Source organism: Phycodurus eques, chromosome 3 (assembly GCF_024500275.1).
Source record: "Phycodurus eques isolate BA_2022a chromosome 3, UOR_Pequ_1.1, whole genome shotgun sequence".
Classification (NCBI taxonomy): domain Eukaryota; kingdom Metazoa; phylum Chordata; class Actinopteri; order Syngnathiformes; family Syngnathidae; genus Phycodurus; species Phycodurus eques.
Window position 1 is genome coordinate 31,324,453 of NC_084527.1, and position 15,208 is coordinate 31,339,660.

At 41.6% G+C, this 15,208-nt stretch overlaps 1 protein-coding gene across 1 annotated transcript in view; it reads left to right on the forward strand.

Moving 5' to 3' along the window:
- Positions 1-15,208, forward strand: part of adgrd2 (adhesion G protein-coupled receptor D2) — a 68,750-nt gene that overhangs the window by 16,574 nt on the left and 36,968 nt on the right. Inside the window, 7 exon segments of the mRNA XM_061671081.1 lie at positions 2,410-2,544; positions 2,916-3,024; positions 4,964-5,069; positions 5,152-5,207; positions 5,385-5,511; positions 5,651-5,754; positions 6,108-6,210. Of these exon segments, the coding sequence (XP_061527065.1) occupies positions 2,410-2,544; positions 2,916-3,024; positions 4,964-5,069; positions 5,152-5,207; positions 5,385-5,511; positions 5,651-5,754; positions 6,108-6,210 (740 nt within the window).

A 15,208-nucleotide genomic window follows, 5' to 3' on the forward strand; every position in this document is an offset into this window, starting at 1 on the left:
CATGGCACTGAGAGCTCTAACTAACTAATAATAGCTTAGTATGTTCTTTAGTTCAGAATCATAGACAAAACATTTCAGGTGTTTTTACTTTCGGTGAAGGTCAGGAGAGTTTTTGGCTTCTCAGGCAGATTGCTATCAGCAATGATTCTTCCATCCATCCATTTTCTGAGCCGCTTATCCTCACAAGGGTCGCGGGATTGCTGGAGCCTATCCCAGCTATCTTCGGGCAGGAGGCGGGGTACACCCTGAACTGGTTGCCAGCAAATCGCAGGGCACACATAAACAAACAACCATTTGCACTCACATTCACACCTACGGGCAATTTAGAGTCTTCAATCAACTTCTCATGCATGTTTTTGGGATGTGGGAGGAAACCAGAGTGCCCGGAGAAAACCCATGCAGGCACGGGGAGAACATGCAAACTCCACCAGGGCGGGGCCGGTCCTCAGAACTGTGAGGCAGACGCTCTAACCAGTCGTCCACCATGCCGCTGCAATGATTCTTGTCTTGTAAATATAGAATATTTACTTATCTTAACCCTATGAAATGAAGACAAAAATATTACATTTAGTGATGAATCAAAGCATTTTTAGCAGAGCATGTTCTCCATCTTTGTGTGTTCAGGCACGACTGCATTGTTCTGGAGTGGGTTACTCCTCGGGTTTGCATGCGGATGCATTGACATTCATGTCACATGAACATCCACAAAATTCTAACCCAATTATATGCAACTACAAATGTTTGCTGTGAGCTTTTGTTTCTGCTTAATTGCATTCTTTAACCCTTGATTTTCTTTTTTATGGAATGGCATTTACCTAGATTTCTACAAGGAAAATATCTTGTTGCATTTTTGCACCCCCACAGAAATATGCATGTTGTCATCGTAACATAATTCCTACAAAGGTTAATCAGTCTCGATTTTTACTTTCAGTGAAATCAAGTTGAATTATATTCATTTCAGATAATACTGATACCTTGATATATTATTTTTAAGATACAGTATAAATCAAGAGTTTGGACACCCTTGTCCTTGTGCAATTTAAGAGACGGTGTGTCCAAACCTTTGATGGGTACTGTTTTATTTCATTATATAACATGCTCTACATTAGTGAGGATTATCATTATCAGTACTTTTTTCCTAATGGCTAGATAAATCACATGGATCTATAGCCTTATCATGAGGTGTGCTAGACTTATTTGAGTTGGACTAAAAGGAGACATGTATTTTTTCAGAGGTGGCAAAACCACCTGTAATTTTGTATGTATAATACGCTCTCGAGCATAATAGACACCCCCAAAATCGACCCCAAAAATAAAGAAAACCCTTCTACCTATGTATAATACGCAGCAATACTGCTATCCTGGCTCAAAACATGAAATATTATCCGTATTTTATACGGTTTTAAAATTAATATTCTGCTCTATGTGCATGAACTGTGTGTTGCTTTCTCACCATGCATTTCTACTCAAGTTCTTATATTAGCAAAGAACAAAAACAGTGATCGACTGGAATGTATAACATTTCAATAGTACTGTAGCGTCTTCTAAAGATCACAGGAGAGGTTAGTCCATTAATCTCTGTCTGTTAATTATAAAACAACAAAACACGACTATTGTAGGCCGTAGCTGATGCCAGAGCAACCAAGACACGAACAGAACACGACCGGTACGGAAAATGATTGAATGAATGCTTGATAGCTTGGCACAATGAAGAAAAAAAAACTGCGCACAAAATAGTTTCCCTCTTTTATTAACTTACATAGTGCTTGTACTCATGATCACCATGTTGTTGTTTAAATGCTAAATCAGACAATGATAATTGGAAAAAAAATAAACCTTACTTGTAGATGCTTTTTTTAGATGAGGCAAACAATTTGGGAATGCCATAAGATGGTGTTTTTTAGGCTGGCACAAGACAACACGCCATAATTCATTGGTGTAGCCGACGACATTAAACAGTTCTTTTAAATAAGACCAATGATGGAGAATATCTTGTTTCTCCAAATCTGTTGCCATCGTCATCATTGCCCTCTGGTTCATGTTCCTCATGTCGCTGCTGCCCCTGTTTTTTTCACCTCATAAGATCCCAAGATCTCTATCAATCAAGATCTCCACCGTAGTTAACTTAACCTCTCTCTATTTTCATCTTTTTTTAAATTGTGTCATCTGTCTCACAGGTTGAAAAATGTAACACACCTATTTTGACAACATAAGGAGTAGAAAGTACAGATATCTGTTTTCAAATGTATGGTGTAAAAGTAAAAAGTCTTCAGAAAAAATAACACTCAACTAAAGTAGAGGTACCTGAGAAATCTACTTATGTACAAGTTTAACAAAGTATTTTTCCAAATATATCCTTTTTAAGAAATGACCCACCTTAAATGTGCTTTACTCTCTTCTTATTTACAGAAGTAGCAGTGCAGCAGCAAATGCTTCAAGAATCATCAAAGGGAACAACTTTCTGTGGGCCTGAAAATGAGAAACATTCCAACTCAGACTGTATTTCAGTCCCACATCAAAAGATCCAGGATCTCCTTAACAAAGGTAGACTGAACACTCCTAGTGCCAATAATTTTCTTACTTACTTGCTTACATTCTTAAATCAATTGCATATTCAAACTTAAAGTATTTGTCATAAACGCAGTCACGTCATTTTGTTTACGGAGGAGACACATTCAGTCATACAGGTGTATACATCGACTATGAACAGACTTGAGAATGCATAGTATGCATTTTTTTTCCTTCCAAGGTCTTGCAATAAAGGGCAGATGGAGGCACGTTGTTGGATTTTGCAACAACTATTCATCTTAAACAATAAACGATCCTGAATTAACACTTGCTCAGTATTGTTTAATTTATTGATCTGGTGAAAGCTGGGGATACCTTTTTAAACTGTTATTGTGTTTAATGTACAGGATTCTGTAAGATGACCCTGGTCAACACGTGGTATGGTTCTCTGCGGCCTCTTTTCAATCCTGAAGGAAACATCAGCATGGTCCCTACTGTCACAGATGGCAGCCAAAGGTATTGTACATGAAAACAATTGTTTTCTCTTCTTAGGCCTGGTGCACACATAAGGATTTTTATAATCTCAGAAGGTTATTTATTTGTGGCAGACTCCACACATGAAAATAAAAAATCTGCCATTTAACAATTTTGGTCGTATTGTGTGTGGTGTGCTCTGATAAGCTCCACACAAGAATATCACACACAGAAAGATTATGTTCCACCGCTGATTTTTGGTGAGTCAGGATTCTTCTTCATTGGCTACATTCCATTCCATGTCACAATTCACGGCGTCGGGACTCGGAAGAAGTGGGCTTTTCCCCACACACATGAAGACTTTTGGTCATAAATATTAGAGGCTTTCATCATGTAAGATTGTCGGCCCTGATCTGTTTCAGACCCTAAAATCATGACGAATCCACTTTTAACACATATTAGACCTAAGGACAATCTTATAGAATAACCTCAAGGATTTAAGATTGTCTGGCATTTGACGTGCTTGGTCGGGAACGGGCAAAATTGGCACAAAAGAGACCGATTGTCTTTATGTGTGTACCGGGCCTTAGTTAATCCTCTTTTGAGCCCTCAACATTGCAGTTTGACTTGCAATTTTAAGATATACTGTGTTTAAATCTGAAATCTTTTATCTCCAAATCTAGACATCACATAAAATTATGATTTACTTTTTGTTTCATATCAGGTCCAGTAACATTGCAACAGAGTTTTATGCAGAATCCTCAACACCTTTTATCGATATACTTTGTAAAGTGAAACATCTTCTTTTTTAGGGCTTACTAACAAGAGTTTAGGACCACACTACAAGGCCCATTAGATGTCCACGTGAGCAAATACTCTGACGACAGGGACTAGAAATTGCTATATGGGTCATTTTCATACAATTTGATCAATAACAGTAAAGACACTTGTAAACAATAATGAATAATCTAATTTAACAATTTGTTCATGCCGTCTTGTTTTTTTGGGGTAAATGTCTCCCATGCTGAAACAGCCACGCTCAAAGTCCTATTTTCAAAAAGTTATTAATCATTAAAAAATTTGAGGCATTCATAATAAAGGTAATCCTTAGTTACAGAGCAAAATGTGGTAGCCCATTGAAAAACCCTCCTTTTTATACAGTAACCCAAACGTGCATAACGCTAAGGATAAACAGCTTCATAAAAATCTGGTGAGCTGCACAATTTACATGTGTGGCCCTTCAAACAAGTGTGTAAATGATCCTAGCTAAGCCCATTACACTTTTATCTTTATGAAATTGTAATTACGGTAAAGACAAGCAATAGAGCCGACACTTTCATAAATTCATCCATATTCATTCAGATCTCAGAAATAACAATTCTAATTATTTTGCTGTCTGCTATTGTGTGAATGCGAAATGGCCGTTCATCCTGCCACTTCATTTCAAAGAACCCTCTGGTTTATTGCAACAACATAAAGAGGCTCTTTTGTTTGAGTGACAAAGAAGAACTGTTTGTAAAAGAAAGAAAGGAACTCTGAAGACACGAAGATGCATTTGTGTTAGTTTTCATGGAAACATTTGAAAAATCTTATACTGTATATTCAAAAATGTAATTAGCATCTTCAGAAAAGATGTTGCAAATCATGAAGCTTCATTTCGGACACCTACCGGTAAGAACATTTTGGCATTAAAACTTTTTTTTTTTATTCTTAGAAACAATTACGACCTTTTGATGTATAACAACTGCCAAGAACTCAGTAAAATGAATACACTTTCAAAAGGAAATTCAGTGGGCCATGTCTTTACCGTTATTGGTCAAATTATATGAAAAGGACGCATATCCTATATTCATTTGTATGAGTATACACAGTATATATTTTCAATGTAAATATAGTATTCGTCAGTGATTTAATTTCTTTATTTGAAGGTGTAAGCCTCGCCACCGTGTTGATTGTTGTAAAATCAATGTGTGCAATTTAGGTACCTGGGTACTATCCTGGGGTCCTCTGTCATATCCACCACAGTGCTGGGAGACAACCAGCCCGTCAGTACAGCGGTCCACTTTCAGCTCCGTCACAAAGTGCAGGTGAGAAACACAATATAGTATTCGCAATTATTCTTTCAATGCATTTATCACATTTATCATATTGGCTCTATGTATCTCATAGAATCCTGCTGGGGCTGTATATGATCCAGTGTGTGCCTTCTGGGATTTTAATCTCACGTAAGAACATTTTGGAACAAAATAATTTGGAATTTTGGATGCCTTTTGAATACCAAAGTTATCTTACTGAAAGATAAAAACAATGGCAATGCCCCCTAACAGTTTAAGATATGAAGATATTTCCATTCTTCCCATTCCTGAATGGGTTTAGATAAATAGATATCTGTGTCTATCTAGTCCAGAGGCTGGCGGGTGGTGGAATACCAAAGGGTGCGAGGTCGTTTCCAAACAATATGGCTACACTGTGTGCTACTGCAATCACACAACCAATTTTGCATTGCTACTACAGGTCTACGAAGCCCAGGTAACATTCACTCAGTGTTTATCCAGGCTTTTTGCTGTTTGCTGCTATTTACAGCTCATGGTTTTATTATGTACTGTATGCGGGGACTGGGGGGGGTTGTGTATGTATGTGTGTGTGCGCATGTGTATGTGCGTTTTAGCCAAGCCCAGAAAACAAAAAAGCTTTGCAGGTGCTGACGTTCATTGGCTGTGGAGTGTCTCTGTGTGGCCTCGTCTTCACCTTCATCCTCTTCATTGCTGTGGGGTGAGTCACAAATAATCACAGTGCACACCCTTTAAAGTGCAGAGAGTGAAAAGCATTTAAAAAAAACCTACCAGATTCACATCAGGAAAAAAACATATAGACATCGGTTTGTTGAAGAGTGTCAGAGAATTTTATTTTGAGATACTGAACATTCCCAATGGATGTTCAGTTAGAGCTTTGATGAAAACATAATATTGTACTTATATTCTCAGAATTATAAACATTAAATAGCTTTTAAATAATGCAGTTTCGTGTCATCTATTTGTTACATTTGGTCAACTTACTCTATGCATATTTCACGTGTATGATGTTTTTGTATGCACTGATATTCATTTGTGTTTGCCTTTATATAGGGTTCCTAAATCGGACCGCACAACTGTCCATAAGAACCTGATTGTTGCTCTCAGCATTGCTGAGCTACTATTAATGTGCAGTGACTGGGCGTCTGCCAATGAGGTGAGAATCCATGCTGATTCTTTCACAAAAGGCGATGCAAGTAGCACGACGTTGACACCAGCTGAAAAATAATTGGTGTTGATTGAAAAAGAAGTCAGCATACACAAAGGAAAAAAAAACACAAAGAAGATGAAAATCACAGTGGTTACAAATGAGTTTAAACAGATGAACTAAGTAGTCTCAGACTGATCGCACAAATGACACACGAATGGGTCAAATACAAGGCCGTGCGATAATCTAATTGCCAGAAGCTACCAGGTAAAACAATTGACACAGGCGAATGGAGAATAAAACTGTCGAACCCAACAGAATATTAACCTAAAACTAAATATAAAGCAGCAAAAACAAATTGTGTGATCAACATATTTGTAATAGCGTTTCCATGAATTGCAGCTACTAGATTTGGTCCGGTTCATTTTAAACGAGACATTATTACATTTGTTTTCACAATTTACGACAGTTCCCAGGTGTCTTGATAACATGTCTGTGACATTTTTTCATCAAAATATCAAATATCAATATCAAGCATCAGCTACTTTACTCGCATATTTTTAGGCCTAGCTGAAATTATCCTAATTAGAAGAGGTGGTTCTGTCTCATGGTGAGCCATTGCTCACCACACCCTCTACTGTGAGGGCAGTATCAAGTAGGGCTTCTGTTACCATGACGACAGGAGCAAGCGGTTGTGATGAGGCAAGAGGCAGAGTGTGAAGAAAAACGTAAGCACCCATAAAGGCATTGGTTGTTTTTTCACTTGCGGTAAAAGCACTTGGTCACCAATCTGGGGAATTACACTTAATTAGTTAGTGCTGCTCAGGCTGAGGCGAGGCATGCTCTGACATCGCGAGACACAACAAGATTCCCAGCGGCAATGCTGCAAAATCAGATTAGCAACCCCAAGACTTAATTTGCTCCTCATCCACCTTTTTTTCCTCGTTTTGCGGGGCTGATTATTATTGATTCATTTATTCCAATCCCTGCTGATGCAAAGATACCATTGTGAATCCACTCAAAGATTCCATCGACGGATCTTTCGAACGCTTCGTCAGGTAAGCTAGCAAATCCCATCATGACAAGCACAGCAAACTGCTGAAAAGACGGAAGGCTAATTCGTCCACTAGCAGTGAAGATCTACGAGCCAGCTCAACCAACGCCCATATTCAAGTCTTCTCCTCCATTGACAAGAAGCTATCACTTCTCGATTTATTGCACCAGGAGAATAAGGAGCTCAAGAAGAAGAAGCATGGAGGACAAGGGTCGTGAACCCGGCAGTACAACTGAAGTGCGGTGGCATTAATTATGTTAATTCTAAAAGTCTACAGGACGAGAGTATAAGTGAGGGGATACACAAGCGATTTGCATATTCACGAGTTATTTGTCGCAGAAAGTGCGTGACCCCACACCCAGTGAAAGAGTCCTAGGTGTGTGCCTGCGGATACATGCAAGTAAATTGATACCGTTTTACATGCACAAAGACTAACCATAGTGTCCTGTAATTGCTGTGGCCGCACCGCGGCAGTTGAGGACCCCACCCAATCAATCGAGGGGTGGGATCAGGCTCAGGGGTCCAACCCGAGACCAGCCCGGCGGACAGGACATGACCCACACCGAGGGACCCAGGGTGGTCCGCCGACCCCACCGAGGCGCCCCAACAACCGGTCACCCAGCGGGGGGCGCAGGGACCCAATGCCACTCCCCAGCAAACCACCCCACACCACCCACCGCCCCACAGGCACCGCCACCCCACCCCCTCCACCCCCAGGAGAGCCAGACGCCCCCCCAACCCGCACGACCCACAATACAGCCAGTCCCCGCCCAGCCCGAGGGCGGGAGAGTGTCCCTTGTTTGTTGGAAAGGAGGGTGGATAGGGGCACCCGACAAAGGGAACGATAAGGGGAGGGGGGGAACCCAAGGAGCAGCCGCGAGCTATGAGATGTCAGCCCTAACACCAAGCAATCATCCAGCCCGGGGGGCCCGGCCTCAGGAGCACCGCCATGCAAGTAAGTGAGACCCACCTCCTCCCTTGTTACTATGACTGCCAGGTCCCCGACTGGCAGTCATTGACCCTACCCCGTGTATCAATGCCCCTCCGAGTGGTGTGGTGCATTAAAATTTGGAGAGGTCAGTGAGCCGAGGGGGTGGGGGCAGGGCTGCCAGGCACGACTGCCGAACAGCCAAACACCCCCCCCCCCAATCCACGACCCACTGCCCCCCAGAAAGGTGTATGTGGTGCATTAAAACATGGGGAGTGTGTGATGCATTTAAAATCCAGGGTGGGAGGCAGGGCGGAGGGGCAGGGCACACGGACCGGGAAACAGAACAGACGTGCTGAAACCCAATTCGACACCAACACCCTCCCGATCCCATACCAGTCCCCCAGGAACCCTTTGATATGTGTATGTGCCCAGATGTGATTAGTGAGAAATGTATACAGTGAATAGTGTGAGTGTGTGCTAAGTGAGCGATTAAGAGGCATGGCTTCCGCAGGTCGGGCCCATTAGACCGGACAACCACAGACGAAGAGGGGCATCCCACCCAGACCCGCAACACGAACCCCGGCCCCCTCCCACACCTCCGCCAGCACCCACAACCCGCCCCTGAGCATGGGAGGTGGACCCCCCCCCCCCCCCCCCCCCTCCCAAACCAGGCAGGGAAAAGAACCCCATAGCAGGCCCCACAACGTAATCTTGTTCTATTGGTTAGTTGTTGCATGACCTCACCACGTGTGCCACCCCTCACCTCCCAACCACAAATAACAACACAATTTGACTGTTGTAATGTTACTTGTGGTCAAATATCTCGGCTGTCTAACTATTGTTCTGCTTTGGTTTGCACCCCGATTCCCCTTTTCCATTCTGTCTCTCTGTCTGTCCCCTAAAACCTTTCGGAAATTAAAAAATAAGCATAGGGAGTATCAAACTCCTCTCTTGAACAGCAAAACTGTTCAAAAGGCATACAGATCCACCATTCTGCATGGCCATGCAGCCGAACAGGAGAAATTAAAAACAATTTTTAAAAAAGGACATTTTTGCAATTGTCAGAAGATGCTATCGATTGGTCAAAATAAAAAATACTCCCTATAACGACTAACCCATCGAATCATGCAGGCCAAAATCCAAACTTTCCTATTCTGACAGGGAATATCAAATATCTATGCATTAATATCTCAGCAAAACTTAAAGAGTTAAATAATCTAAATCACGTACGGCTACTGGAAATAATTTGTGAAAATATAAAGCGTTGGAACAGCCTACCTATCTCACTTCTTTTTTTTTTTTTTTCCTGTTTAGCTGTTAGATCAAGCAGAATGGGCGATCTGTATCCCATTTATACCGGAACAGGGCTGCCAGGTGATATGTGATGCATTAAAATCCTGGGGTGGCAAGCAGGGCGGAGGGGCAGGGCGCCCGGACCAGGAAACAGCACTGACGAACTAACCCTAACACCAGCACTCACCCGACCCCACACCAGTCCCCCAGGAAACCCTGGATATGTGTGTGTGCCCAGATGTGACTATTAAAAAAATAGTTACAGTGAGTGGTTTGAGTGTGTGCTAGGTGAGTGATTAAGAGGCATGGCTCCTGCAGGTCCGACCCCGGGATTGCCTCCACATTCCAGCCAGCACTCCATAACCACCCCTGAATGTGGGAGGTGGACCCCCCCCCACCCCCCGCACCCTCAAACCAAACAGGGACAAAGAACCAAGAACCCACAGCGGGCCCAACACCCTGCAGGCGACCACCCGGACCCCCCACGAGAAGAGCAGTAGGCGACCGCAACAGGGAACGTAGAGAAGAGGAGGAAGCAGGCCCCAGGGGCGACAAGGGGGGGGTCCCACCAGCCCCCACCAGTAGCAAGACCAAGGCGTGTGCTAGTTGCCATCGCTCCAGCACCCGCGGAACATGGGCGAGTCCACCATCACACCATCAATGCTCTCCGGGAGGTCAATCCAGTGCCCCCCCCCTACCCCCCCAAGATCATGAAGGAGTAAAGAAAGTCCCGCCCCTACAGACGCCGGAACCGCAAACGTGTCCTTTCACCATGCCAATCAGTCTAAAGTGTGAAAAAAAAATCACAAGTACATAAGTCCATCCATTTTCTGAGCCGCTTCTCCTCACTAGGGCCGCGGGCGTGCTGGAGCCTATCCCAGCTGTCATTGGGTAGGAGGCGGGGTACACCCTGAACTGGTTGCCACCCAATCGCAGGGCACATACAAACAAACAACCATTCGCACTCACAGTCACACCTACGGGCAATTTAGAGTCTCCAATAAATGCATGTTTTTGGGATGTGGGAGGAAACCGGAGTGCCCGGAGAAAACCCACGCAGGCACGGACGGGGAGAACATGCAAACTCCACACAGGCGGGGCCGGGGATTGAACCCGGGTCCTCAGAACTGTGAGGCTGACGCTCTAACCAGTCGGCCACCGTGCCGCCACAAGTACATAAATGAAAAAGAAAAAATTAAGGGAATGAAAAATCGAATAATAATAAAACAACAACAGCAACCTCGACAACAAAGAGTAAAAAAGAGTTTACGTCACTGCTAGTGGAGCGTTACATTACATTACAAAAAGATATTATCACTGGGGAAAAGCCAAGGCTTAAAAGTACCATCCAAAGTGTTGTGTGCTACAGTCCACAGATTTGAAACCAGCTTAATGCTCGTTTTAAGACCACCCAATCTCTCTCTGTCTTCAAGAAGAAATGAAAAACCAAAACATTGTCCGTGTATTTATAATTTCAATCTTCTGATTGGGATCAACGTCCTGTTTTGTTTTGTCTCTAAAGTATTAATCAATTGTGTCTCTTACCTTATGTTGTTTTGTCTTTTGTTATTATGTGTTAAATGTCTTGAACCTGCGGCACAGTGACCAAATGGTTAGCACATCTGCCTCACAGTACTGAGGTCCCTGGTTCAAATCCATCCTCCCTGTTTGGAGTTTGCATGTTCTCCCTGTGCCTGTGTGGGTTTTCTCCAGGTACTTCAGTTTCCTCCTACATTCCAAAAACATGCATGGTGGGTTTATTGAAGGTTCTAAATTGTCCGTAGGTGTGAATGTGATTGCGAATTATTGCTTGTCTATTTGTGCTCTGCGATTGGCTGGTGACCAGTTCAGGGTATACCGTCTCCCGCCCGAAGTTGGCTGAGATAGGCGCCAGCACACCCATGACCTTAGTCAGGAAAATCGGTAAGGAAACTGGATGGATGGATGTCCTGAAGCCCCACCCATTAAGCTTTGAATAGCTTCTGTGGGTTGTCTCTTTTCACATACTCTTAGATACACCTGGTTATACCCAGATGCTGATGTGTGTGCTGCTGTACTGCTTATGGACATTTGAATACACTTATGAACTCAGCTATAACCTGTACACAACAACAGGGTACATTCCTTGAAAACTGGTTGTACGACCAGATATTATGAATGGCATTTTTGCACTGATTAATTGTTTTATTGTATTTGTCTTTGGTTCATTTTATTGTGCTTTCTGTGTAAAATATTTGGTTTATAAATAATTGCAAGTAATTTCATATTTTTTAAGAAAAATATTACATCAGGATATATATCGTTGGTATCAGAATAAAAAAATACCTCTATTCGGATATAACATTCTGTCCATATCACACAGCACTACCCCCGCCACTAGTCGTCACAGTAATGAAATCCGTACTCACCTTTGGCCAAGCAGTACAAGTGGCAGACTAACCAAGGACTCAGGGTAATTTCAACATGACAAAAACAGGGTGTATAAAGTACATTATAATTTTTCAGCATTTTTTTTTTCTTGATGAAAGTATGTCACAAAAATGTTAAGACACCTGGATACTGTTTAAAATTTTTTAAAAATTAACATGTCCTTTTAAAGTCTTTATGGGTGGAGCTAGCTAGTTTTAGTAAGGTTTTATGTACTCGACATGATCAAACAAAATAATATGTCCACCAACAATCGGGAGTCTCCTTCCCCATACCAGATGTCTGACTGGTTGCAAGTCCATCACAGAATGCACCAGCTGCACAAGAGTCAGTCAAGAGTATGTGTACCATTGCACGACCAGTGCCCCCCGCATACAGTTGTGAAGTTTGATTTACCTGTAAGTCTTTATGCTGAACTAAAAGTAAATATACTTACATTTCTTCAGACAAATACATTCAGAATATGTGACTTCATTGAATAATTTCCAATGCTGGGCTGTGGATTTGGTACCTGGCCCTTCAATGGGGACTTAACCCACTTAATTCACCTCTTAAAGCCACCACTATTGCCACCGCAATTATATAAACAATCAATACTATACTAAAACACATGCATGCCATGCACATCATCTGGGGCAGTTCAGAATCTATATTTATCTAATAGCATGCCAAAAACATAACAAAAAATAATAAAATACACCATACTCACCAGAAATGCTGATTGCTAATTTTGTTAATGTGTGTGTGAAGTATTTACTTCTGCATCTGACACACAATTTAGAGAATAGCATTAGTTGTAACTAAAAATATTTAGGCCAGCAAAAGACTTAAATTAGACTGAAATTAATAATACTACATTCACACCAGATACGAAACAAACTTTGATTGAAGGAGTATTTTAGATACTGAATGCGCATTCACTTAATTTGTGCAAAATGTTATACTCTTCCCACCCCGGTCTTCTTCAGTGGGCCATCAGCGCGCTGGCATTCAAAGATGGTGTGCTATGGCTACGGCTAAGTCACATATTGCGTCGTGACAGCCAATCGCCGTCGAGAATGGTGAGCAAAGGGCCAGCCTGTGGGACGGGATGTGTGGCCTCTCAAAGCGCTTTGTCACCGGCGGCTAGAGTCGCAGGCTGGCGGGGCTTGAATGAGAGTAATTTAAGGAAGAGAGAGAAAAAAAGAACCAGTCAGCACCTATGGAAAGCAAAGCAAATTTATTTATATAGCGCATTTCATACACAAGGTCACTCAATGTGCTTTACATGATTAAAAGCATTTAAAAACAAAGAAAAAACAGCTTCTAAATGTTTAAAACAAAGAGAAACAAAATAAAATTAAATAAAAATACAATTAAAACAGCATACAGTGCAAGAAATATCATTTAAAAGTGGAAATGCTCTAAAAAGAATTGGAAAAAAGAATAATTTTTAACCTGGACTTAAAAACATGCACACTTGTGGCTCACGCCACTTCTGTTGGCAACTTATTCCATTTATGTGTAGCATAATAGCTAAATGCTGCTTCACCATGTTTGCTTTGGACTCTGTGCTCCACTATTTGACCTGAGTCTGTCGATCTCAGAGCCCTACTGGGTTTATATTCCATTAGCATTCCATTCATGTATTCAGGACTTAAACCGTTTAGTGATTTATAGACCAGTAGCAGAACTTTAAAATCTATTCTAAAGCTGCTTGGAAGCCAGTGTAAAGACTTTAGAATTGGAGTAATATGCTCTGACTTCTTTGTTCTGGTCAGAACCTGAGCCGCAGCATTCTGAATGAGCTGCAGATGTTTAATGCTCTTTTTCGGGAGTCCAGTCAGAAGACCATTACTATAGTCAAGTCTACTTGAGATAAAAGCATGGATGAGCTTCTCCTGGTCTGCTTGACACATGCAAGCCTTCACTCTTGATATGTTCTTCAGATGGTAGAAGGCAGTTTTAGTAATTGATTTGATATGACTGTTGAACGTCAGGGACAATCAGAACACCAATGTTTCGGAATTGGTCTTTGGTTTTTAAAGAGAGTGACTCCAGGTATTTACTAGCAGCAATTCTCTTTTCTTTATTGCCAAAAACAATTATCTCCGTTTTGTTGTGGTTTAATTGAAGAAAATGTTGGCTCATCCAGATATTTATCTGTTTTAGACAGTGAGACAACACCTCAATTGAACTGTAGTCATCTTGAGACACAGCTAGATATTACTGTGTGTCATCTGAATAGCTATGATAGTCAAGATTCAAGTTATAAGAATTTGACCCAAGGGTAGCATATACAGACTGAACAGGAGGGGTCCAAGAACTGACTCTTGAGGGACCCCATAGGTCATTGCCATTCGATGAGATTCAATACTTCCAATGGTTACAAAATAACTCCTTTCCTCCAGGTAGGACCTGAACCATTTAAGGACTATTCCATTTAGTCCTGCCCAGGTTTCCAACCTGTTCAGCAGTATATTATGATCTACCGTATCAAAAGCCACATTGAGGTCCAACAGGACCAGAATTTACACCTTTCCCGAGTTAGTATTCAACCTTATATCACTGAGCACTTTGATAAGAACAGATTCTGTACTGTGATGAGTTCGGAACCCCAATTGAAACTTGTCAAAAAGTCCATTTAAGTTCAAGAAATTTCTGAGTTGATTAAAAATTACTTTCTCAACAATCTTGGCTATGAAAGGGAGATTTGAGAAGGGTCTATAGCTTGCTAACATGGAAGCGTCCAGCACTCTATTTTTTTTTTTAGCAGAGGCTTAATGGCAGCTATTTTAAGAGCTTTAGGAAACTCGCCTGACTGAAGTGAGCAATTGATTATTTGCAGCAAATCAGCTAGCACAGACTTTACAATAGCTTTGAAAAGTCTGATGGTATTGAGTCAAGACAGCTCGTTGATTGTTTCACCTGCTGAATTGTTTTCTCTACGGTTTTTTGGTCAATTGTATCAAATTCTGACATGGTAACAGAGTGATTCCGGGATGGCTTCAGATGTAGTATAATTTTATCATTTGTGCTAATATTTAACCTGATGGATTGTAATTTTTCACTAAAATAACAAGCAAATTCATTGCGTTTATCTGCTGTTAGGAGTTCTTGAGCTATCTGATTCGGGGTAGTTGTGAGCTTGTCTACCACAGCAAACAGAGTGCAAGTATTGTTGAAGTTCTTACTGATGATTTCAGAAAAGTGTTGCTGTCTAGTCCTGACTAACTCTTGGTTAAAATTACAAAGACTTTGTCTGTAGAGGTCATGGTCAATTTGGAGTTTAGTTTTTCTCCACTTACATTCTGCTTTCCTAC